Source organism: Harmonia axyridis, chromosome 5, assembly GCF_914767665.1.
Source record: "Harmonia axyridis chromosome 5, icHarAxyr1.1, whole genome shotgun sequence".
Classification (NCBI taxonomy): domain Eukaryota; kingdom Metazoa; phylum Arthropoda; class Insecta; order Coleoptera; family Coccinellidae; genus Harmonia; species Harmonia axyridis.
Genome location: NC_059505.1, coordinates 4,585,268 through 4,605,039, shown reverse-complemented (window position 1 = coordinate 4,605,039; position 19,772 = coordinate 4,585,268). Strand labels below are relative to the sequence as shown.

Genomic DNA, 19,772 nt, shown 5'->3' with positions numbered 1-19,772 from the left:
CTTGAGAGATGCTATCTAAAGCTACCTGTACTTCATGTCTCTGAGCCGCCAAAGTCCATGAGAGCTGGGTTAAATTTCCAAGCCTTCTACCCATGATGTCCCAAACATGCTCTATGGGCAAAAGATCGGGGGATCTGGGCGGCCATGGCAAAAGGTTCACATGGGTCGCTTCGAAAAAGTTCAAGCTAACTCTGGTAACATGAGGTCGGGCATTATCTTGCTGAAATATTGGATTTTCGAGCCGGTTAAGCTAAGGGAGAACATATGGCTCCACTGTTTCTTGAAGGTAATCAGCGCTGTCATGTTACCTCGAATAAAGACTAACCTACTTGCATGTGCAATAGCACCCCATTCCATAACACCTACTGTCCGGTGTACATGACGCTCAACATCAAATTGAGGTTCACGTCTTTCTCCCCGACGTCGTCTAACCCTTCTTCGGCCATCATATGCACCCAAGAAGAATCGAGATTCATCAGGAAAGACGACCTGATGCCATTCTACATTCCAATGTTGACATTCTCTATACCACTGTAATCGTTTCCGGCGATGCTCAACCGTCAGAGGTAACACAATATGGGGTCCATAATGCTGCAGTCCAAAAGACTGCTGAGCTGAGTTAGAGGATGTCCTTGTTCTCCTAACTACTCAACAGCAACTCAACAGAGTTGTCGCAAATCGGTCTCTAATGGCCATAAGCCTTAGACGTCGATCTTGAACTTCATTTGTGCCCCTTCGACGTGCGGTGCCTACTCTTTTTCGATTTTGCATTATCAATCCACGCTTGACAACATCTCATAACAGTAGTTGGATTTCTATTCGTATGGTTAGCGATTTCTCGAAATGACAACCCCGCCTCCCGTAGACCAATAATTCGACCTCTTTCAAATTCACTTAGCTGGCGATAAATTCCTCGTACATGTGCTTTAGGCATTTCAACAACAACTTGAACATCGGCTTTGAATCTCCTCGAACAGCTGGTTTGTTGTAAAATTTAAAAAACTTACTCCTTGCTATACCATATATGTTCTATCAAAAAAAATTTAAAATTTAAACTGCTCCTTCTGGGTGTTGCAGTTGCTTTGTCAGTTTTTTTTTTTTTATATTTGAACTGGGGTCGTTTTGCTTCGGTAAGCCTTCCGGGAACTGCGACCATGCAGATCTTTTAACAGTTAGTATAAGTGCTCATAATTTCCACGCGTTCAGCAGTAGATAAACGATCCATATTGTTGAATTGCTAACCTTCAACTAAATATATGACGCTTGGGATGACAGTTGTATTTGACATATGTCATTTAAACAGGGCTGTGATATCCCGATCACAACATTCATAACCTTGTAACTAAGGCACTAACTAACTAATGATTTTTCATGGCTACCTGCTACAGCGTTGAATGATCCTAGATAATTAGATCTACGGTATTGCCAAAATTCAAACGTAACTCGACACTCTTCATCATCACGTTCATCCCATAAATTTGCAACAGAACATCTAAACTAATTGCCACTAAAAAAAAAAAACTAGACATATTTTGCGGCATTACTGGACTGGCAATAAAATGACGGATGGGCAGCAAATCCTCCTGTGCCAAATTCCCGACAGCATATTGATGGCGGTTGTAAACGTGGGACGGATTTAAAAAAAATTTGTAACGCACACCTCTCGGTCAATTTAACAGCTTCAATTCAGATCGTCATAAATCGCCATTTTACTGTTACGCGGAGATTTATTGTTGGGATGTCCGCGATTAAAATCCTATTTTGAATAAAATTTTATCGGCGCTCGCATGAAATTACCAATAAAACAGCATTACCTGCCTCCACCCACACATATCGATCTTCGTAGTAATTGAATACGTTTTGAAACCGTTATTTTTTTTTATGGATTTTTCTATGACGCGAACCGATCCGTGTTTTTCGAAATGGTTTATTAGCTCGTGAGATCTCGTAAAAGTTAACTGCTTATTCGAAGCACTTCTTGAATTTCAGTTGTGGAACATGGTAATTGAAACAATACAATATTCTGTTCATGACACAGGTAATGTTGAATCTGCAATAGGATTTCATATAACTGCAAACGAATTCCATCTTTAAAGTCTTGAATCGATTGTGGGGCATTGGCATAGACCTCATATTTCAACTAGCCCCAAAGGAAAATAGTCTAAAGGTGTTAAATCACTAGGTCTCGGTGGCCAGTTGTGATCACCTCTTCGATAAATATCACATCCAGGAAAGTTTTCTTGCAAAAATGCGATTGTTGCTTGTGTGACCTGACACTTATCGTCGGTTTGTTAAAAATAAACGTCATCAATCATCAATATCTTCCAATTTCGGCCACAAAAAAATATTAATCATAGCTCGGTAGCGCAATCCATTCACCGTTACAGTTGCACAGCCTCATTTTCGAATAAGTAAGAACCAATCACACCACCATCTCAAAAACATCACCAAACAGGGACATGTTGGGGATGGAGAGGGTTTCAACAATCATTCTTGAATTTTCCGTGTCCCAAATGCGAAAATTCTGCTTATTAACTTAGCCTCCGAGTTGAAAATTGGCCTCATCTCTGAAGATGATTTTTCTATGAAAATCCGGATCATTTTGAGGCATTTCAAGGACGATACGTTTCTGCTGATCGACTGACTTGAGTTATTGTGTTTGTGTTAACTGAAATGTAAAAGCTTCAATACATCTAAGTGCTTATACAAAATACGGTTTAATATCGTTTGTGGAATGCCTAATACCTTATTAGATCGACGAGGAATCGACAAATATGGGTTTTTGTCAACACTACAGGCTACAGCAGCAATATTCTCAGTTATTCTTAAACAAAGCACATGGTTTACATTTTTGACATCACCAACTTGCTCCAAGAACTCAATTTTTTCCACCAGATTCACTATTGCCAGCCGAAGAAGTGCTTCACCATGACCCAGAAATGCTTTTAGTTTTCGCGAACTGTGACTGACAATAAAATCAACCATCATTGATCGGTATGCTAAGTTTAAACGTGGTGAAATGAGCACCAAAGACGGCGAACGCGTTGGACGCCTAAAAGAGGCAGTCACCGAAGAAAAAATCAAGAAAGTTCACAAAATAATTTTGAATGACCGTAAAGTGGAGTTGATCGAGATTGCAGACATTGTGAAGATATCATCTGAACGTGTACATCATATAATTCACGAATATTTGTACATGAGAAAGCTGTGTGTAAAATGGGTGCCGCGCGAGCTCACAATCGAATAAAAGCAACAACGTGTTAATGATTCAGTGTTTGAAGCTGTTTAAGTGCAATAAACCAGAATTTTTGCGTTGATATATTACAATGGATGAAACATGGCTCCATTATTTCACTCCGGAGTCCAATCGACAGTCAGCTGAGTGGACTGCACACGATGAACCGAATCCAAAACGAGGAAAAACACAACAGTCAGCTGGCAAGATTATGGCAATAGTATTCTGGGATGCGCAAGGTATAATATTCATTGATTACCTCCAAAAGGGCCAGACCATCAACAGCGATTATTACGTAGCTTTATTGGATCGTTTAAGGAATGAAATCGATAAAAAACGGCCGCATTTGACTTTTTCCTGTTCTCAGACCTCAACAGAATGCTCGCTGGAAAGAAATTTAGCGCCAATGAAGAAGTAATCGCCGAAACTGGGGCCTATTTTAAAGCGAAAGACAAATCGTACTACAAAAATAGTATCGAAAAGTTAGTATCGCTGTATCGCGAAGGCAACTATGTTGAATAATAAAATCGAATTTTGCCAAAAAATGTGTTTTACTGTGGTAGACCGGGGACTTTTCAATTGCCTATGAACTTCGCGAACAGTAAAGTAAAATTCAACAATTTGGGAGCGTTTTTTTGGCGTTAAACGATTCATGATTAATTTCCAAACCTTACCGAACAGAAATGTCAACACACTTTGACATTGTCAACTGTCAAATCATAGACAACAACCATCGAAACTTCCCATGCAGCTACAAAAAACGCCCGTTATTAGGTAATGTTGAATGTGTGCCAACATTGTTGTCGCGCGATATCGCGATCGCGTCCTTTCTTCCTGGTGTCGAGCTGCTCGGCCATCTTGACCGCCCGGATCACGATCGTAGCGCCCACGACGACGTGCACCTTCGGGATCGAGGTCGTATTATAATTATTTGCAATATTGAAACAGCGCCGACCGCGATCGAACGTAATATCGCTAATGGCGCGATCTGTTCGCGCGACCTGCGACCCCGCCGCGGGCGATTTTCAACGGGAACAATGGCCATTATTACCCGATGACGGTCCGTGCCATTTTAATGTCGTAAAAGTAATTATGAACAGCCGTGGCAGGGTACCCAGGTTGTTGCTGCTGCGGATTCTAGGCCAGAGATGTCGTCGACGTCGGCGGGAATCGTAAACCTTTGGCCCCCGTGGCCCGTTTTGCGTAAATGGAGGCCGCAACGGCCGCGAACAGAGCGTCGGTCGTCGCCGGTGCTGCTGCGGTCAACGCCAATTAACAGACCAAATGAAAAGTCCCCGGTCTACCATAGTAAACATAGGACCCGATACATTTAAAAATAACATTTGTATTTGTCGGAAAGAACTTTAAGGATATATTGTTAAGAAATTGACGAATGATACTCAAATGAATATAATAACCAGTGGAATTGTTCGCAGAATATTCTTCCCGCCTCGCATAAGTGACACTTATGGCTACAAATAGTTTTCGAGTTTCATAATTATTGATAGTATAACAGGCCAATTGAAAAGCCCCCGGTCTACCATAGTAAAACACATTTTTTTTGGCAAAATTCGATTTTATTATTCAACATAGTTGCCTTCGGGGGCGATACAGCGATTATAGCGATCTTACAACTTTTCGATACCATTTTTCTAGTACGAGTTGTCTTTCGCTGCAAGTTTCGTCGATTACTTCTTCATTAGCTTTAAATTTCCTTCCAGCGAGCATTCTTTTGAGGTCTGAGAACAGGAAAAAGTCGTTGGAGGCCAGATCTGGCTAATACAGTGGATGCAGAAGTAATTCAAAGCCCACTTCATGCAATTTTGCCTTTGTTTTCATTGATTTGTGACACGGCGCATTGTCTTGATGAAACAGCACTTTTTTTCTTCAAATGGGGCCGTTTTTCAACGATTTCATCCTTTAAACGGTCCAATAACGCTACATAATAATCGCTGTTGATGGTCTGGCCCTTTGGGAAGTAATCAATGAATATTATACCTTGCGCATCGCAGAATACTGATGCCATAACCTTGCCAGCTGACTGTTGTGTTTTTCCTCGCTCTGGACTCGGTTCATCGTGTGAAGTCCACTCAGCTGACTGTCGATTGGAGTGAAATAATAAAGCCATGTTTCATCCATTGTCACATATCGACGCGAAAATTCAGGTTTATTGCACTCAAACAGCTTCAACCACTGCTCAGAATCATTAACACGTTGTTGCTATGTTAATATGTATAAATATTGGCCAATATTCAAGCCACCGTTGACACTATACGACCAGGTATATTGAAACGAGAAGTGAGAAATTGGACCGTTCGAAGGGAAAAATTCACTTCATATATATTCCTGTCTTGTATTGTCATTTAAAGTTGAAAAAACACCCAATTTATCATTTAAAAATTCGAGAAAAGCTGCAATGATGGCTTGAGGTCGGGAGTTTATTAGCGTGCCTATTAATATTTTGGAGACCCCTCACTCAATAAGTTTCATAACACCTCACTCATTAATTCGAGGGCCTTTGGCGCAGATGACCATCGCCAGTACCATAACAATTTTTTGTATATACACATAATATAATAAAATTGACAAAAACTCACCCAATTTTAGTTATTAACTTCCCATGAACATGAAGATAACTTATCACAAATCGTTTGTTAACCTGAAATAAATATTATGGTTAAAAAAACAATAGTAGAAATTTACATACAAGTTTCTTGAACTATTTTTCATTATCATCGTCTAAAAAAAAAACAAAAATGAAACAAATTAAATAAATTTCCGCAACAAATTTCAAAATAACTGACTCCACAATTAAAATCATAGTTAAACAAAAAGTTGAAATCACAATTTCCTGAAAAATTCACACTAAAATTTTTCAATCTTTACATGATTGTTTTCAATAACACTTAATTCATAAAGCCATCTTCACCGACATTTCAAATCCCCCAAGGGAATGACCTACCTCGACGCTACTCAGCAGCAACAGATTTTCTTCTTCGGAATCTTCTTTCTGCACAGCTTGAGTCGTTCTATGAACTCTTTGCCCTCCATCTGGTCTAATCCACGTTTCCTTTCTGAGTGATTTTGGCTTGGAATTATGATCGCTTTCCTTTTCTTTCATGTATTGCCTAGCTCTTTCCAATTTTTCTTCGCGACGTTTTTTCTCTCCTTGTTCATACTATATCAAAAAAAAATTGTTACAATATTCAATATTACTTACTACTTAAAAAGAGGGGTTCTTCTAATATTCATTCATCAGGTTTCAGGAAACAATCAAAATATTTCGCAGGAAAAATCAAGATTAAAGAATATGCATTAGTGTATTTAAATTATCAGCTATTATCATAGAAGCATTTTATTATTACAATACGTACATTTATCTGTTGAAGATACTGCAGCGTTATAATAAAAAAAATCCTCATTAATGTTATGTTGACAATGATACAAAATGCTCATTTCAATAAAATTATGATTAATTTCAGTGTTTCTTTACCTTTCTACTATTTTCATAAAACAAATTGGTCAGCTTTTCCCTTGATGAGTATATTGGATTAGAAGACATCAAACTTCTTACATAATAATAAACGGCATCTAATTTTCTACGCTAAAAACGAAAACAGAATGAGCATTTTAAATTCCACGAAGCACAAGAACAAACAACTTACTGCACACACAGCTAAATGAGCCAATTGTTTATAAGGTCTACCATTTTTGGGATTTATTTCATGCGCTTTTATATACCACCTGAAAATTTAAGTTTGTTATTTAGTAACAAATAAGTAAAATGTATCAATACAAACGCATGGTATTAAAATGAACAATATTTCAACAATATAAAAGATATGATATGAATAGGTAAAAATACAAAATCCTTTATAGGTTAAGCGTAAATTTTAGCTTTTCAATAAAATGAGTATTTCAACAGAGTAAATATCTTCAAAGCGTTGTGAGGTAAGTAAATGACATGATTTTATTTTCTAGTAATATTCAGTTGGTAGCAAGAAAAATATGAAATTTCCCAACTTTTACATAAAAAACGTTCTTTTACTGCAAAAGGATAAAATGAATCAATACTAGATATTCTGTAGTAATTGTAGCCTCTAATATTTCATTTTCGATTAGTAGATGGCGCTAAATTTGATAGAAACTTCAATCTTATCGACATTTGTCAATATGCCAATGTCAAAAAAATATCCCTTGAAATTGAAAATTTATACCACAGGATGAATCCAGGGAATTGTCGACAAATGTAGAAGAATTACTTACCCCCGAAATGCTACAGAATATGAGGTACAAGTTTGAGCAAATTTTACACCATTGTATTAAAATTTGGGAGGCTCAATTTGAGCGTTTGTTAGATTCCCCCACCTATCTTGTCTCGTTGAAATTGGTTATCATTTTATGATCTAGATGAATTGAACATTAACGATTTTATGAGAAATCATGTGAAATATCACTGTCAACGTTATGAAATACTATTTGTCGAAAAACTGTCAATTCTTTTCATACCAGAACTCAAAAATAATAAATAATTTTTCAAACTAGCCACCTTCGGAAAAATATCGAACAAAGCAGAAAGTACTTGCAACTTTCAAATATATCTATCATACAAGTCGAGACCCAGTTTGCTCACCCTTCACAAAATGCATGCCCTAAAATCAATAAATAGCACAAAAAAAAATTACTTACTGCCTACATTTTCCGAAATTCATGGTCTCATTGATCTGTTCTTTGTATCTTGCCAAATCGCCCAAGAAAATGAGAATTTTCTGTGCCGAAATCAGGGCCAATCCAATGTACCCCAATCCTTTTTGTGGTATAGCCTGATTCGCGCCCAAAAAATCGCTCAATTGAAATTGATAAGTTTCCTCCAGAAATTTCAACAATCCCTCGAAATACTGTGTTCCTTCGTCGACCAAATACAACACAAACTGCTTATAATCCTCTTTGTTTTCTTCGTCCTCTTGACTAGCTTTTCTAATCCTTTCGATTATGTTGTAATACAACAACTTCCAGAAATGCTGTTCTATATTGCAGGTTTGGCTGAATTTGAGATCTTTACCCAAAAAGTACTGCAAGGACTCTTTCAAAAATTGTCTAAAAGTTTCAACGGCTGACCAATTCTTCAGGAAGATCCCCGAGTGGATGGCATATTGTATTTCTTGATCTGCTCTTTTCACATCTTTTATCATTTCGCGATAATGGGACATCTGATTTTCTTCGGAGTCTTCCATATACCAAGCGGGGCAAATATTTCCAAACATATCATAGACAGCTGGTGGAGGTATTATTTCTTTATTTTCGGGAATACCTGGGGCAACTCTTGAAGTGGATGACTTAACGATTATAGGTTTGTCAGGGTTGTTAGGGTCAAATAAGCTTCTAGTATGTGGAACGTTTTGCTTACTGGCATTAGCATATCGGGGATGATTCAAACTAGGAGGAGATGATGAAGTAACTGAAAAAGAAGTTAAGGAATATTAAGGAATTGAAATATCAAAATTATGATATCATTTCGCTAAAACCTTCACTGCAGTGCAGTGCAGGACTGATCGCATACTGCCGAATGGTTGGAGGGTAATAACTTGATTTTGAATAAATCCAAAACAAAAATAACCCTATTCTGTCCCACAAATTCTGGTATAGAAAGCCCAGGAAAAATATTGATAGGTAGTGAAGAGTCAAAACTATCATCATACTCTAAATTCTTAGGAGTCTGCATCAATGATGAACAAAACTAGAATTGTCACAAAAGTAAACCTAAAGCTAGGATCATCTTAACAATTACATCAAGATCTCTAAGTGTAAATGGATTGAAGACAGTGTACCATGCAATGATAGAATCTAAGCTTCGGTATGGATTGTGTTTTTAATATTCTGGGGATATTTCTTTGTTATTTATTTTACAAAAGAAAGCTGTGAGGATAACAATATCATATAATATGAAGTTCAATGGATAATGCAGAGGAATCTTCTGATGAAACAAAATCGCAATGATATATCCCATATACTGGTTATCCAAGACAATCCTCATAGTCCAGTGGAACAGTGCAACAATTAAAACATCTGTGTAATTTGATATAAAAAAAACCAGAATTCTATTTCAATGGCAAAGTGGGGATGGTCACACTTCGGCTTGATATCAGTTTGCTGAGAATGAAGTGAAACAAAACTTCAGCACGTTTTCATAATCTTAACATTCATCAGAAAATATTGATAGTTCAATGATAAATAAGAACTCACCAGCATCCTGTGAATGTTCTGGGGGAATAACAAGAACACCTGCTTTCTTTACATCAATATCAGAAAGATCACAACTTCTCCTCTTGGTCTGAGTATCTTCAGAATTCTGCCTGCTTCTTTGAAAGTCACTAGTACCAGAGTTGTTCCTATTTCTTTTTATATCCTTCTCTTTCTCCTGCTCTTGTCTCACTCGAATTTCTTCTCTCCAGTTCTCGCATTCACTTGTCGAAGATTTTCGCATCCTATCGAAGCTACCCTCCCTGCTACGAATCTTGGAACCTCTGCTGAATCTTTCAAAGCTACTATCTCTCGAAGGGCGTCTGCGTGCTGGCTCGGATGGTACCTTGAAGTTATCGAATGACTCGGATTCATTCGGTCTTTCTTTGCTCCTGTCTCTCATGTTACTACGACTTCTAGAAACGAATGATTGGTATAAAAAACTACTCATAGCAAGTTTTTTTATTGTTGTCTTACCTTCTCCTTCTCTTATCTCTTTTTCTATTTTTGCTGTAAAAAAAACATAGACACAAGGTATTAGAGGTAAACAGGACATGTATATGTATTAACTAGTTCTCCGAATTAGTAGGAACCATCGAGTTGACTTAAAACAAATATTTTAACATTGATTAGAATATTCAAATCAACAATCAGACATCAAACAACAAAAATAGTGAAGAACTTATCAATAATCTCCAAAAGTTTGGTTATTGATCAAGTGTACACAAGAGTTTCTTTCATTCTTACCTTTTAGATTTCCTCAAAGAGTTTCCATTAGTTTGTGAAGATACCTGATTGGCACTGTTGTCTACCAGACTGATTACTGATGAACTTCTCGATGGAACATCACTAAGTGCTTCTTGTTCCAACATAGAACTCTTTTCTACATCCTCACTCCAGTCCTGCAAAACAACATTACGATGAACATATGAAATAGACTTTGGTTTGCTAGCATTGTTATTGCTTCCATCTTTTGAAATTACATGATAGCGCACCAAAAAATTAAATGAAAGCAAATAATTTCCACAAATATTGATAAATCATTTATAGGTTAGGTTAATTCATTTCTAAATTATTTCCTATAATTTTTACGTCTCATTAAAATATCCTGAACTTACAAAAACAATTCCACCATCTTTTTCTGGTGTTGCACTAGTTTTTTCAACAGGTTTAGGAGTTGCAGGTTTTGAAGGTCTTTCAAAGGTTGGAACTTCTTCCCATGGCAAGGAAACTGCATTCCTTTCAGGAGATACATCTCTGCTCACTACAGCATCATTATTGTACCTATCATCATGAGAGTTTGGACCTCTATAATCGTCCCTCCTAAAATCACCTCGACCTCTACGATCTCTGTGTTCGTTCCGCCTCCTATTATTTCTAGTTTCACTTCGATTTTGCTGATAGGAATCGTCTTTGCTACGCATGTTATACCTATCATCGTTTCTTCTTGGCTGATAATAATCATCCGATTGACGATAATTGTCCTTGAAATTGGTTCTTCTATTTCTCTCTTGCGACGATTGTCGAGATGAAGGATGATAGTGATCTTCATTGTTCCTATTGTAGTCATTTCTTCTGTAATTCAGATCAGTATAAGTGAGTATCTACATGCTAGATATTATCTACATGCTAGATATTATTATTATCATTATTATAGATACATGAGTATATATAATCGTCAAAAAAAGAAAGAAAATACACAGGCAAGTAAATGAAACTACACATCAAAAAATAATCAACAACCAAATCATGAATTGAAGATAAAAATATCATATTCAATAAATCCTTCTTCTGTTACATTTTAAACTTGACAAGTTATTCATAATACAAGTACAGAAAGGAAAGATATTCTTCTACCAGTTCATAATTCAAAAAGAGTCACGAAGTGGCGAATTTTTCAATGATAGGTATGAATGAGCCTCTGTACAAGAATTATACATTTTTTTCTCTAATTCACTGAATTTTTATTGAAATTAATGGAATATTTCCATAAATATTCTTTAGTGTTTCTTGCATTGAAAAATGTTGATTGGCAGAACTGTCTTCTGTATCACACATTTGACAGATAATAGATAAATCTGTGACAAGAGTGTTCTAACTACCAACATATATAAATGAAATATAACCGTGAAATTTGTATGAAACTGAAATATTTCTGTTCGATTTTGTTCTAAAAGGTATGGCAGAATGAATGAATTTGCCACAGAATTATAAAATACAGTTTTCTAAAATTCAGAGGCAATATGTTATAAAATTCTAATGATAGGAAGTCAGGTACTCGCTGCGACCGCTTCAACCTACAATCCCTACATCTTTTTTGAGTATAAATCTTTATTTCATACGCGAAAAGGGATGGACGTGCAAGTACCTTCAGAGATCTGAACAAATCTCTACACCAATCCCAGTAGGCTAGATTATTAATTTTAGCTCTTCCCTATAATCTGAACAACTTTCCAAAACTGCTATAATTTCCCCATACTAGTATATCATACCTCAGATGCTATTCACATGAAGCAAAATATGCAGTTGTAAGTACATCTCGCGAAACCGAAGAGGACAAACTACCAAGCACCAATTAATTAATATCTGCAAGCTTCAAGCATACCGAATCAACATGCGAACCCCAAGTGAGCTTAGTAATCACTTATTTGTGTCATCAACAGAACTAACGTTCATTACATAAAATCTGCGAAGTAATTTATGAATATTAGAAATTGCACAGGTCCAATATATGAGCCTTGTGGCACTCCAATATTTTTTAAGACCAATTGTCATTCAAGAATGCAACCTGGAATCTATCTGACAACAATAATTCAATTGGTTCAAAACCAATCTCACAAAATCAGTATTTACTCAACTTTTCAAAAGAACTGTGAGCGGTCCGTAATCAAAGGCCTCAATTAGATCTATAAGAAGTGAGACTGAACACTATCCCAGTTCGAAATTTCAAAAATGTACTATTCAAATGTATATACAAGTTACAGACTCACCCTGTCGATAATTATTTGAGAGTTGAATAGTGAAATAAGAATGGCTTTCTGTAAAATTACCTGTTATAGGATGGAGTATGTGGTCTACTGGTAGGTCCTCCAAAGGCATCATCCCTATAATTTCCGCTGATAGACTGTGGAGTCGATGGTCTAGAATGACAAGGACTCCTCAGATCAACTGGGCGTCCAACAGAACCATAATCAAGTTGCTCATAATTGAAGCGACCTCTTCCTCTACTAGATTTGCTGGGTAAAGTAGAGAATCCATAATTTTGACCAGACATGTGGTTATGTTGAACATTATGGGAATTAGGAAGGGTGGCATAGGAGCCTGGTCCAGATTGATAATTATTATCTGAAGCATAGCTTGAATGTTGGCTGCTTGTGTCTACAACGAAAAAAAAGGAAAATTCATCTTAACTGATGCGAAAAATGAACAGGGATTTGTCTCCATACTTGGGAGTTTGTGGTTGGATTTCTGTCATATTTTCTACTACTCGGTTATCAGTTTCTTTTTGATCATAGTTTTATGATAACATATGATTATGCTTATGAATAGAAACCGGATTCTTAAATATAATATTCCACTTACTTTGGAAAGTTAGACTACTACCATCCCATCCTTCTTCTTGTAAATTCACATTTTTCAGTTTTCCTTCTTCCATCATTTTCTTCCGAAATCTTGGAGGTAATTCATTCATCTTCTCATGGCTCATGATGCTATTTCTCCTTCCGCTTGGTGGTTTTGAAGGAAACGGTTTATCACCATAATTAGAACTAGAACTAGGGGGTCCTGAATGTTCCATGCTTCTAGTATCTCTTGTTCTTGGCCAATTACTTTGATCCCTACTTAAATTATCTGTATTCCTTGGTTCGGATCCTTGTCTAACCTAAAAAACAGATCATCAAAAATCCTATGAAACTCTTGAAAATATCAGAAAATATTCAATAAAACAAAAATTACCTGTCTAGAGTGATTATTTCTTTCACCCCATTCATCATTAAATTCCCTCTGTTCACTACCTCGCCTCCTGTTGTTTGAATATCTCTTAGATTTATTGCTGTTAAATCTATCATTGAAATGGGGCTCAAATCTTTTATCATTTCCATTAGAATGGCTAAAAGAGTTTCTTTCATTATCCCCAATTATTTCTTTCTCTTGAGAGTAATCATCTCTTTTACGTGACCTTGAAGCACCATTTTCTTGATCAGGTTTTTTATTTTGAGCTACTATTCTAGGGATGTAAATTTCCATATCTGGTTTCCTACTCCTCTTAGAATTATCTTTAATTGACAAATCACTAAACTTATCCATCATGTTGTCAGTATTATGCAAAGCATTTCTTGGGGTATTTCCTTGAACAAGCATTTTAAACTTCAAATTACAAAAATCTGTGGCATTATCCTACCTTCACTTTTAAATTTAGTATCAACATAAGTTTGATTTCTATTCTCCTTGGAATTAACAACTAAATTTGTATCTGATTCGCTTTCTTCAATACCATAATTTGACTTGCGTAAAGAACCACTTCCAGGAGTATACAATTTTTGGTGTGGCCTACGTTTCATAGTCTTCCTTGCCAATTTTGTATTTTCTGAATATAACAATGCTTATGATTGGAAAATATAGAAATAACATGAAAAAAATAACTATACATATCTATTTCATCATCTAGCTACTTTAAAATGCTTAGTAAATCCACAAATAGAAAAGAAAAAACATTCAATGCAATAATAAAATATGAAATAAAGTACTCCTTTCCTTTTCATAGGAGGATTTCAAGAATATAACATTTTAAAATTTCCATAGTATTCATATCTAATCATATGGCCTTGTCATAAAGTAGACATATAAAATCGGGAAGTATGAGCAATACATACGTTACAGCTTCGGATTAAGTGCAAACAATATAATTCTGATAATTCACAGTAAAATCTGAAGAAAGCCTTGTTTGTAAACAATATTAAATTAAATTATTTTATAGGTTATAACTGCCATAATTTTCAAATCTGTATTTGGATGAACAGATGCCAAATATAATATGACATATGGGAAAATCGTCTTCATTAATCGATATGTATCCGGAATTACTTACGAATTCACCAAGTTTTTTATATATATTGCTATTATATAAAACCATTTATTTTTTCACAACATAGAAAAATGACAGAAACGTGAGTGGTTTAACACGAAATTAAGTAGTTCTTTTTTGCAACATGATCTACGTTGACAGCACCCCTCTATTAAAAATGTCAATTTTGAAATAGATTAAATTTTGAAGATGAACTATGTTTCAAATATCAAATTACAAGTTGTTGAAAAAGTTCAACATTGAATCATAAATTGGCTTATTATTCAAAATTATAACTTGTAAATAAATGGATCAACCTAAAAGGAAATCTCTTGCTGGTCCTATGCTCCTAGCTGCTGCCCAGCCCACCCACGAAGTTGCTGCAGGATTAAGTCCTTCGAAAAAAGCTGATCAAGAAACAGGAGAAGGAATAAAAGGTCCAGCTGAAACAGGGGGTTTCAAAAAAACCAAAGGACCTAAGGATACAACAACAATAGAAGGTAGAGCAATCATTACTGGAAGCGCGTAAGTGTTTTTATTTTTCCAATTGTATAATTTTGATTCTCAAAGTCTGTTTATCATATAATTCATGTCATCATTAATTTTTGTCCATTATTATTATTATTATCTCCATTCAAATATTATTATAGAGTATAACCACAGAACTTAAAATATCTTTAGACACAATGCGAATAAATCTGAAGACATTTATATTTCGAAATTTAATTTTGACAATAAATAGAACTATGAAACTTGAACAGAAAACAGCTGAAACAAATTGGGAGTTTCGGAAATTGTTATTCTGAAGACAGAATATAATCACAATCACAATATTTTTTCTATAACGCATTTCATTGGAGGTGACGAGGAATTTCAAATTCTAAGGAAAAATGTAAACATTCAAACAAAATCTTTATATACATAATATAAAAAACTATGGTCAGTTATAAAAGCAGCAATCAACCCATAAGTTACATTCTTCAACTAATTCAGGTATTCATATATAAATATGATACTGGATTTCTTTCCATTATTTTTATGAAATATGTATATCAGTATATATTTCAAAATAAGCCTAAGCCGCAAATTTGAATTCAAACAAGTACCTCGACTAACATAAAACAATAGAAACATAGTAAATAATATAAGATTATTAAAATATGAAAGAGCAGGATTCAAAGAATTGTAAATTTTTTTCATGTAATTGCTTAGTTATCAATTAAAAATATGTGTACAATATTGAACTTCAGAACTTTGTATTTACGATCATTGAAGGTAATATATTGTTTTGAGAAAATTACCAAATCATCAATCAAAAATGAGAGAGCTCTAAAAATAATGTATATTTTTCTGAAAATTAGAGGAAGAAAACTCAAGTTGAATTCATAATTTTGATCTATGGTAGCTAATAATTGTCAGTTGTCATTTCAATTTTTTTGCTAACCTCAATTAGTCAATTATCTTTTTACTGTTCATTGCTTCACTTCATTTGGAGTGAATGTAACATTTATATGAACACAATTACACTTAACGAGTATATGATAATAAAGTCTTATTTAAGGGTAATATTCAAATAAGAAAGAAAATACAAAGTCTTGCAATCTTATATCTACCATCAGCACTGGTGCTATTACCTTGATACAAGGTCGAATTATCAAATTATGGGATAGATTTGATAAGATAAGAAATAACACATGATCAATTTCTATTTATATTTGCTCGCTTTCACCCTTGTCCATAGTACTGTAGATGATAAAATGACAAAATTTTGTGCAAATTTAGCATTTCTTTTCACTGAGAGTACCTTACTTGAAAGGTATCAGTTAGCCAAAAATGCTGGCTTCAAATGTGTTGAAACTGGATTTCCTTTTGGTATATCTAAGGAAGAAATTGTTAAAGCTAAAAATACAGCTGGAATAGAACAAGTCTTAATCAATATCTATACCGGTGATGTGACAAAGGGTGAGTTGGGATTTGCTGCTATCCCTGGTAAAGAACAAGATTTCAAAGATAGCATTCAAAAAACCATTCAATATGCAAAAGAGTTGGGAGCTAGAAAAATTCATATTATGTCTGGTAGAGTTTTAGGACCAGTTTCTAAAGTTAATGATGAAGTTTATGTAAAAAATTTAAAATATGCTGTAGGTTTATTGGAGAAAGAAAATATTCTAGGTGTAATTGAGCCTATAAATAGTTATTCTGTTCCAAATTATTACATGAACAGTTATAACAAAGCTATAGATGTTGTTAAAACAATTGATAGTCCCAATTTGAAAATAATGTTGGACATTTTCCACTTACAACATATTCAAGGAAATATAACTAACACTATAAAAGATTTGAGGGAATATATTGGCCATGTACAGATTGCACAAGTGCCAAACAGAAATGAGCCAAATACTGATGGTGAACTGAACTATAGATATATTCTAGATCTTTTGAGAAGTGAAGGATATACTGACTGGATAGGACTTGAATACAAACCTAAAACTGATACTTCAAAGGGCTTGAGTTGGATAAAAGATATGGGATTTGATCTTTAAGACCCTTAAGTATATTTTGTAAATATGCTGTATATTTTTCAATAAAGATTACATAATGTTTTCTTCTGTTGTTTTCTTTTTGTAACAGTTTTAATAAATAGGTTGGAATCCTTTAGAATGCATTAAGGAAAATATCCTTTATTTATATTCTGTTATAATGTATTTCCATATAAGTCAGTATTATTTTCAGAAATGTTTTTTAAATGTTCAGAAAAATATAGTAACCCCAATAAAAATGACCTCATTCTAGAGAATGTACAGCAGATCAGCTCTGTTGTCAATATAATGAAGATTTCACCATGTATGCAGGTGGTGGAGTTGATGGCAATTTGAAAATTTTTGAAAGTGACTCGAATGAATTACTCATGACCTTGGCAGATAATGAAGTTCAAGGAAGAACTGCTTCAGTGACTTGTGTAAAGCACAGACCAGTAACAAAAAATTATCCAATTAATAACTGTTATACATGCACTTGTAAGTTCTATTTCTTTCTTTATTTTCTCATATATGTATAAGAATACCAAACCAGTTGTTTAGCTGAAATTCCAAGTGGATATTCATTCCACTGACATGCTCAAAGAAAAACATTTGATTTATAGAATATACAATGTTTTTAGAAACATCAAAGATGAAATGTAGATTTTTCATAATTTTAAGATGTTAATGGTTTGGTAAAATGTTGGAACTACAACTTCAAACAATGTATTTACACTATTCGGGAGAATCGGCAGACCTATGGTTTAGCATATCATCCAAGATTGCCAAAATTCATTACTTATGGTGATAATATGAAAATATATCTTTATGACGAAGAAACGAAAGTCCAAGAGCGTGTTTTGCAAGCAAGGTAGGTAGCGTTTTTACAATTGTGAAATGCTTTTTGAGAACAAAATAAAGCGAGCCATATGAAAATGAAAAAGTCGATAAACCACAAAAAAAGTGCAAAGGACAACCCTTATAAAGAGGCAGAGGAAACTACTTCAAATTTAGGATGATCACACAGTAGAGACCATAACGTCATAATAATGAAATATTTCATAATAACATATTATTACATGAACATTTGTTTGAAAAACAGCTATTCAAATTAACTCTTGATAATTTTTAGAACAAACATTAGAATTGATATTCTTCGAAATTATCACAGAATAAACAAGAAATAATGAAATATTGGTCTAGTGGGTAAGGCCCTGTACCTCCTAGACCAAAGGTTGGGAGTTCAAATCTCGGACTGACAAATATATTTTCTGATTACGTGAGACCGCCCAAGCATGCTGAAGTAGCAATGAAATGTATGAACAAAGCTTAAAAAACCGACACTTGATATAAGTACACATAGTACATACTGAACACAAATCACATAAGAAATGTCAAAAAATAATTCAAATTATAACCATTATATTAATTATAAATTGATTCAGATTCATATTAATCTTTATTTGGATGATAACCAAAATGACACTTTATACTCACGTACCTACGTTTCAGTGATAGAAAAGAATCTCATGACGGTCCAATATCTAGAGTTTTCGCTGGTCGATTCAATCCAAGATCAAATTATGAATTTTTAACTGGAGGTTGGGACGATTTGGTGCATCTTTGGGACCTACGAGCCCCCCATGCAGTCAAACATATTTCAGGAGTACATTTATGTGGAGAGGGTTTAGATATCAATAAAAGAGGAACAGAGGTGATCCCAAATAATACAAATCCAATGAAATGATCACGGAATATGTTGCCAAGATGAAAAACAAAATTTTTAAACTGAATATTTTTTATAGATCCTTACTTGTTCTTGGCGTAAGGAAGAGCAGCTTCAGCTATGGGATTACTCCTCGTTCAAAATTATTTCGACATTTTATCCTGACGTACATGCCTGCAAGGTAAACAATTTTTTTTTCTTTACATATCAAATACAAACTAGGTGTCTCAAAAATTTTCTTTTGAGACACTTTATATTATGATGACAAAACTGTACTGGAAATTGTTAAATGAAATACAAAATACAAGGCCTTAAAACTAGGCCTGGCCGAACTAAAGCACTGTACATAAACTAAATGACAGAGGACCCTCAACCAAAAAGGAAGAACAAAAATTAACAATACTCTTAAGTAAACTTTTTCTATGAAGTTTTGCCTCTATAATTCTATAATCAATTTATGTCATATTCATGATATAATGTATTTTTTCTGTGTTTAAATTCTTACAGCTTTACTGTGGACGTTTCATGAATTCAGACTTTTTGTGCTGTTGTGGGGGTGATCCAGCATTGCTCCGTGTTGTAGATCTCCAAACATCCTACGTATGTTTTTACTTAACCAAGTGTGAAAAAATTGTATATAAAATATTATTTCAGTCGGCTGTTATAATCCATAGTCTACCGTCTGCAGTATATCACCTGAATGTAGGGCCCCAAAAAGGATCGAAAGCTAACAAACCTCAGGTTGAAGAGGAAGTACGACAGAAGGCAGATATAAGTCGTGTACCTAAACTATGTTATACATGTGGTCGAAAATTGATACAATTAGATTTTGTTTAACTTTTGAGTTTTATTTTTTCTTTGGCAAAAAGTTCTCATCCAAGTTTGTGCAGATGCGCCCTTCTTCCTAAGGATTATGGTGAATCGTATACCGAGATCGCTGGTGGACTCTTCAGTTAGGCAATCTAGTGATCTCTGCCCTCTCACACCATC

General features: G+C 34.8%; 3 protein-coding genes across 6 annotated transcripts in view; 2 read left to right on the top strand and 1 right to left on the bottom strand.

Moving 5' to 3' along the window:
• The window catches only part of LOC123681047 (telomerase-binding protein EST1A), an 83,789-nt gene extending 69,094 nt beyond the window's left edge, over positions 1–14,695 (bottom strand). Inside the window, exons 1-14 of one of the 4 annotated variants that reach the window (XM_045619235.1) lie at positions 14,562–14,695; positions 13,875–14,060; positions 13,430–13,821; positions 13,058–13,355; positions 12,526–12,853; positions 10,594–11,050; positions 10,223–10,377; positions 9,953–9,985; positions 9,479–9,891; positions 7,925–8,693; positions 6,901–6,979; positions 6,729–6,839; positions 6,198–6,413; positions 5,833–5,894 (exon numbers count right to left, since the gene is read on the bottom strand). In XM_045619235.1, the coding sequence (XP_045475191.1) occupies positions 5,833–5,894; positions 6,198–6,413; positions 6,729–6,839; positions 6,901–6,979; positions 7,925–8,693; positions 9,479–9,891; positions 9,953–9,985; positions 10,223–10,377; positions 10,594–11,050; positions 12,526–12,853; positions 13,058–13,355; positions 13,430–13,821; positions 13,875–14,034 (3,473 nt within the window). In that variant the 5' untranslated portion in view covers positions 14,035–14,060; positions 14,562–14,695. Of the gene's footprint in view, positions 1–5,832; positions 5,895–6,197; positions 6,414–6,728; positions 6,840–6,900; positions 6,980–7,924; positions 8,694–9,478; positions 9,892–9,952; positions 9,986–10,222; positions 10,378–10,593; positions 11,051–12,525; positions 12,854–13,057; positions 13,356–13,429; positions 13,822–13,874; positions 14,061–14,346; positions 14,503–14,561 lie in introns of those variants that run through there. The other 3 variants (XM_045619236.1, XM_045619238.1, XM_045619237.1) reach the window with 3 other exon arrangements.
• Positions 14,696–14,842: 147 nt separating this feature from the next.
• Positions 14,843–19,626, top strand: LOC123681048. The gene is made up of 7 exons (XM_045619239.1): positions 14,843–15,062; positions 17,331–17,554; positions 17,738–17,927; positions 18,569–18,770; positions 18,862–18,963; positions 19,290–19,382; positions 19,437–19,626. Exons 1-7 carry the CDS (start codon positions 14,845–14,847, stop codon positions 19,617–19,619), a joined length of 1,212 nt encoding a protein of 403 aa, XP_045475195.1. The 5' UTR covers positions 14,843–14,844; the 3' UTR covers positions 19,620–19,626.
• LOC123681053 (putative hydroxypyruvate isomerase) lies at positions 15,987–17,142 on the top strand. Its single transcript, XM_045619246.1, has one exon. The coding sequence runs from the start codon at positions 16,232–16,234 to the stop codon at positions 17,078–17,080; it is 849 nt and encodes a 282-aa protein (XP_045475202.1). The 5' UTR covers positions 15,987–16,231; the 3' UTR covers positions 17,081–17,142.
• Positions 19,627–19,772: the final 146 nt, after the last annotated feature.

Bases quoted from the DNA above. Each gene is read 5' to 3' on its own strand.
- LOC123681048 (XM_045619239.1), top strand. From the start codon at position 14,845: ATGGATCAACCTAAAAGGAAATCTCTTGCTGGTCCTATGCTCCTAGCT. The intron at 18,771-18,861 runs GTGATCCCAAAT...TATTTTTTATAG, and splicing joins TCAATAAAAGAGGAACAGAG to ATCCTTACTTGTTCTTGGCG. The intron at 19,383-19,436 runs GTATGTTTTTAC...ATATTATTTCAG, and splicing joins TAGATCTCCAAACATCCTAC to TCGGCTGTTATAATCCATAG.
- LOC123681053 (XM_045619246.1), top strand. From the start codon at position 16,232: ATGATCAATTTCTATTTATATTTGCTCGCTTTCACCCTTGTCCATAGT.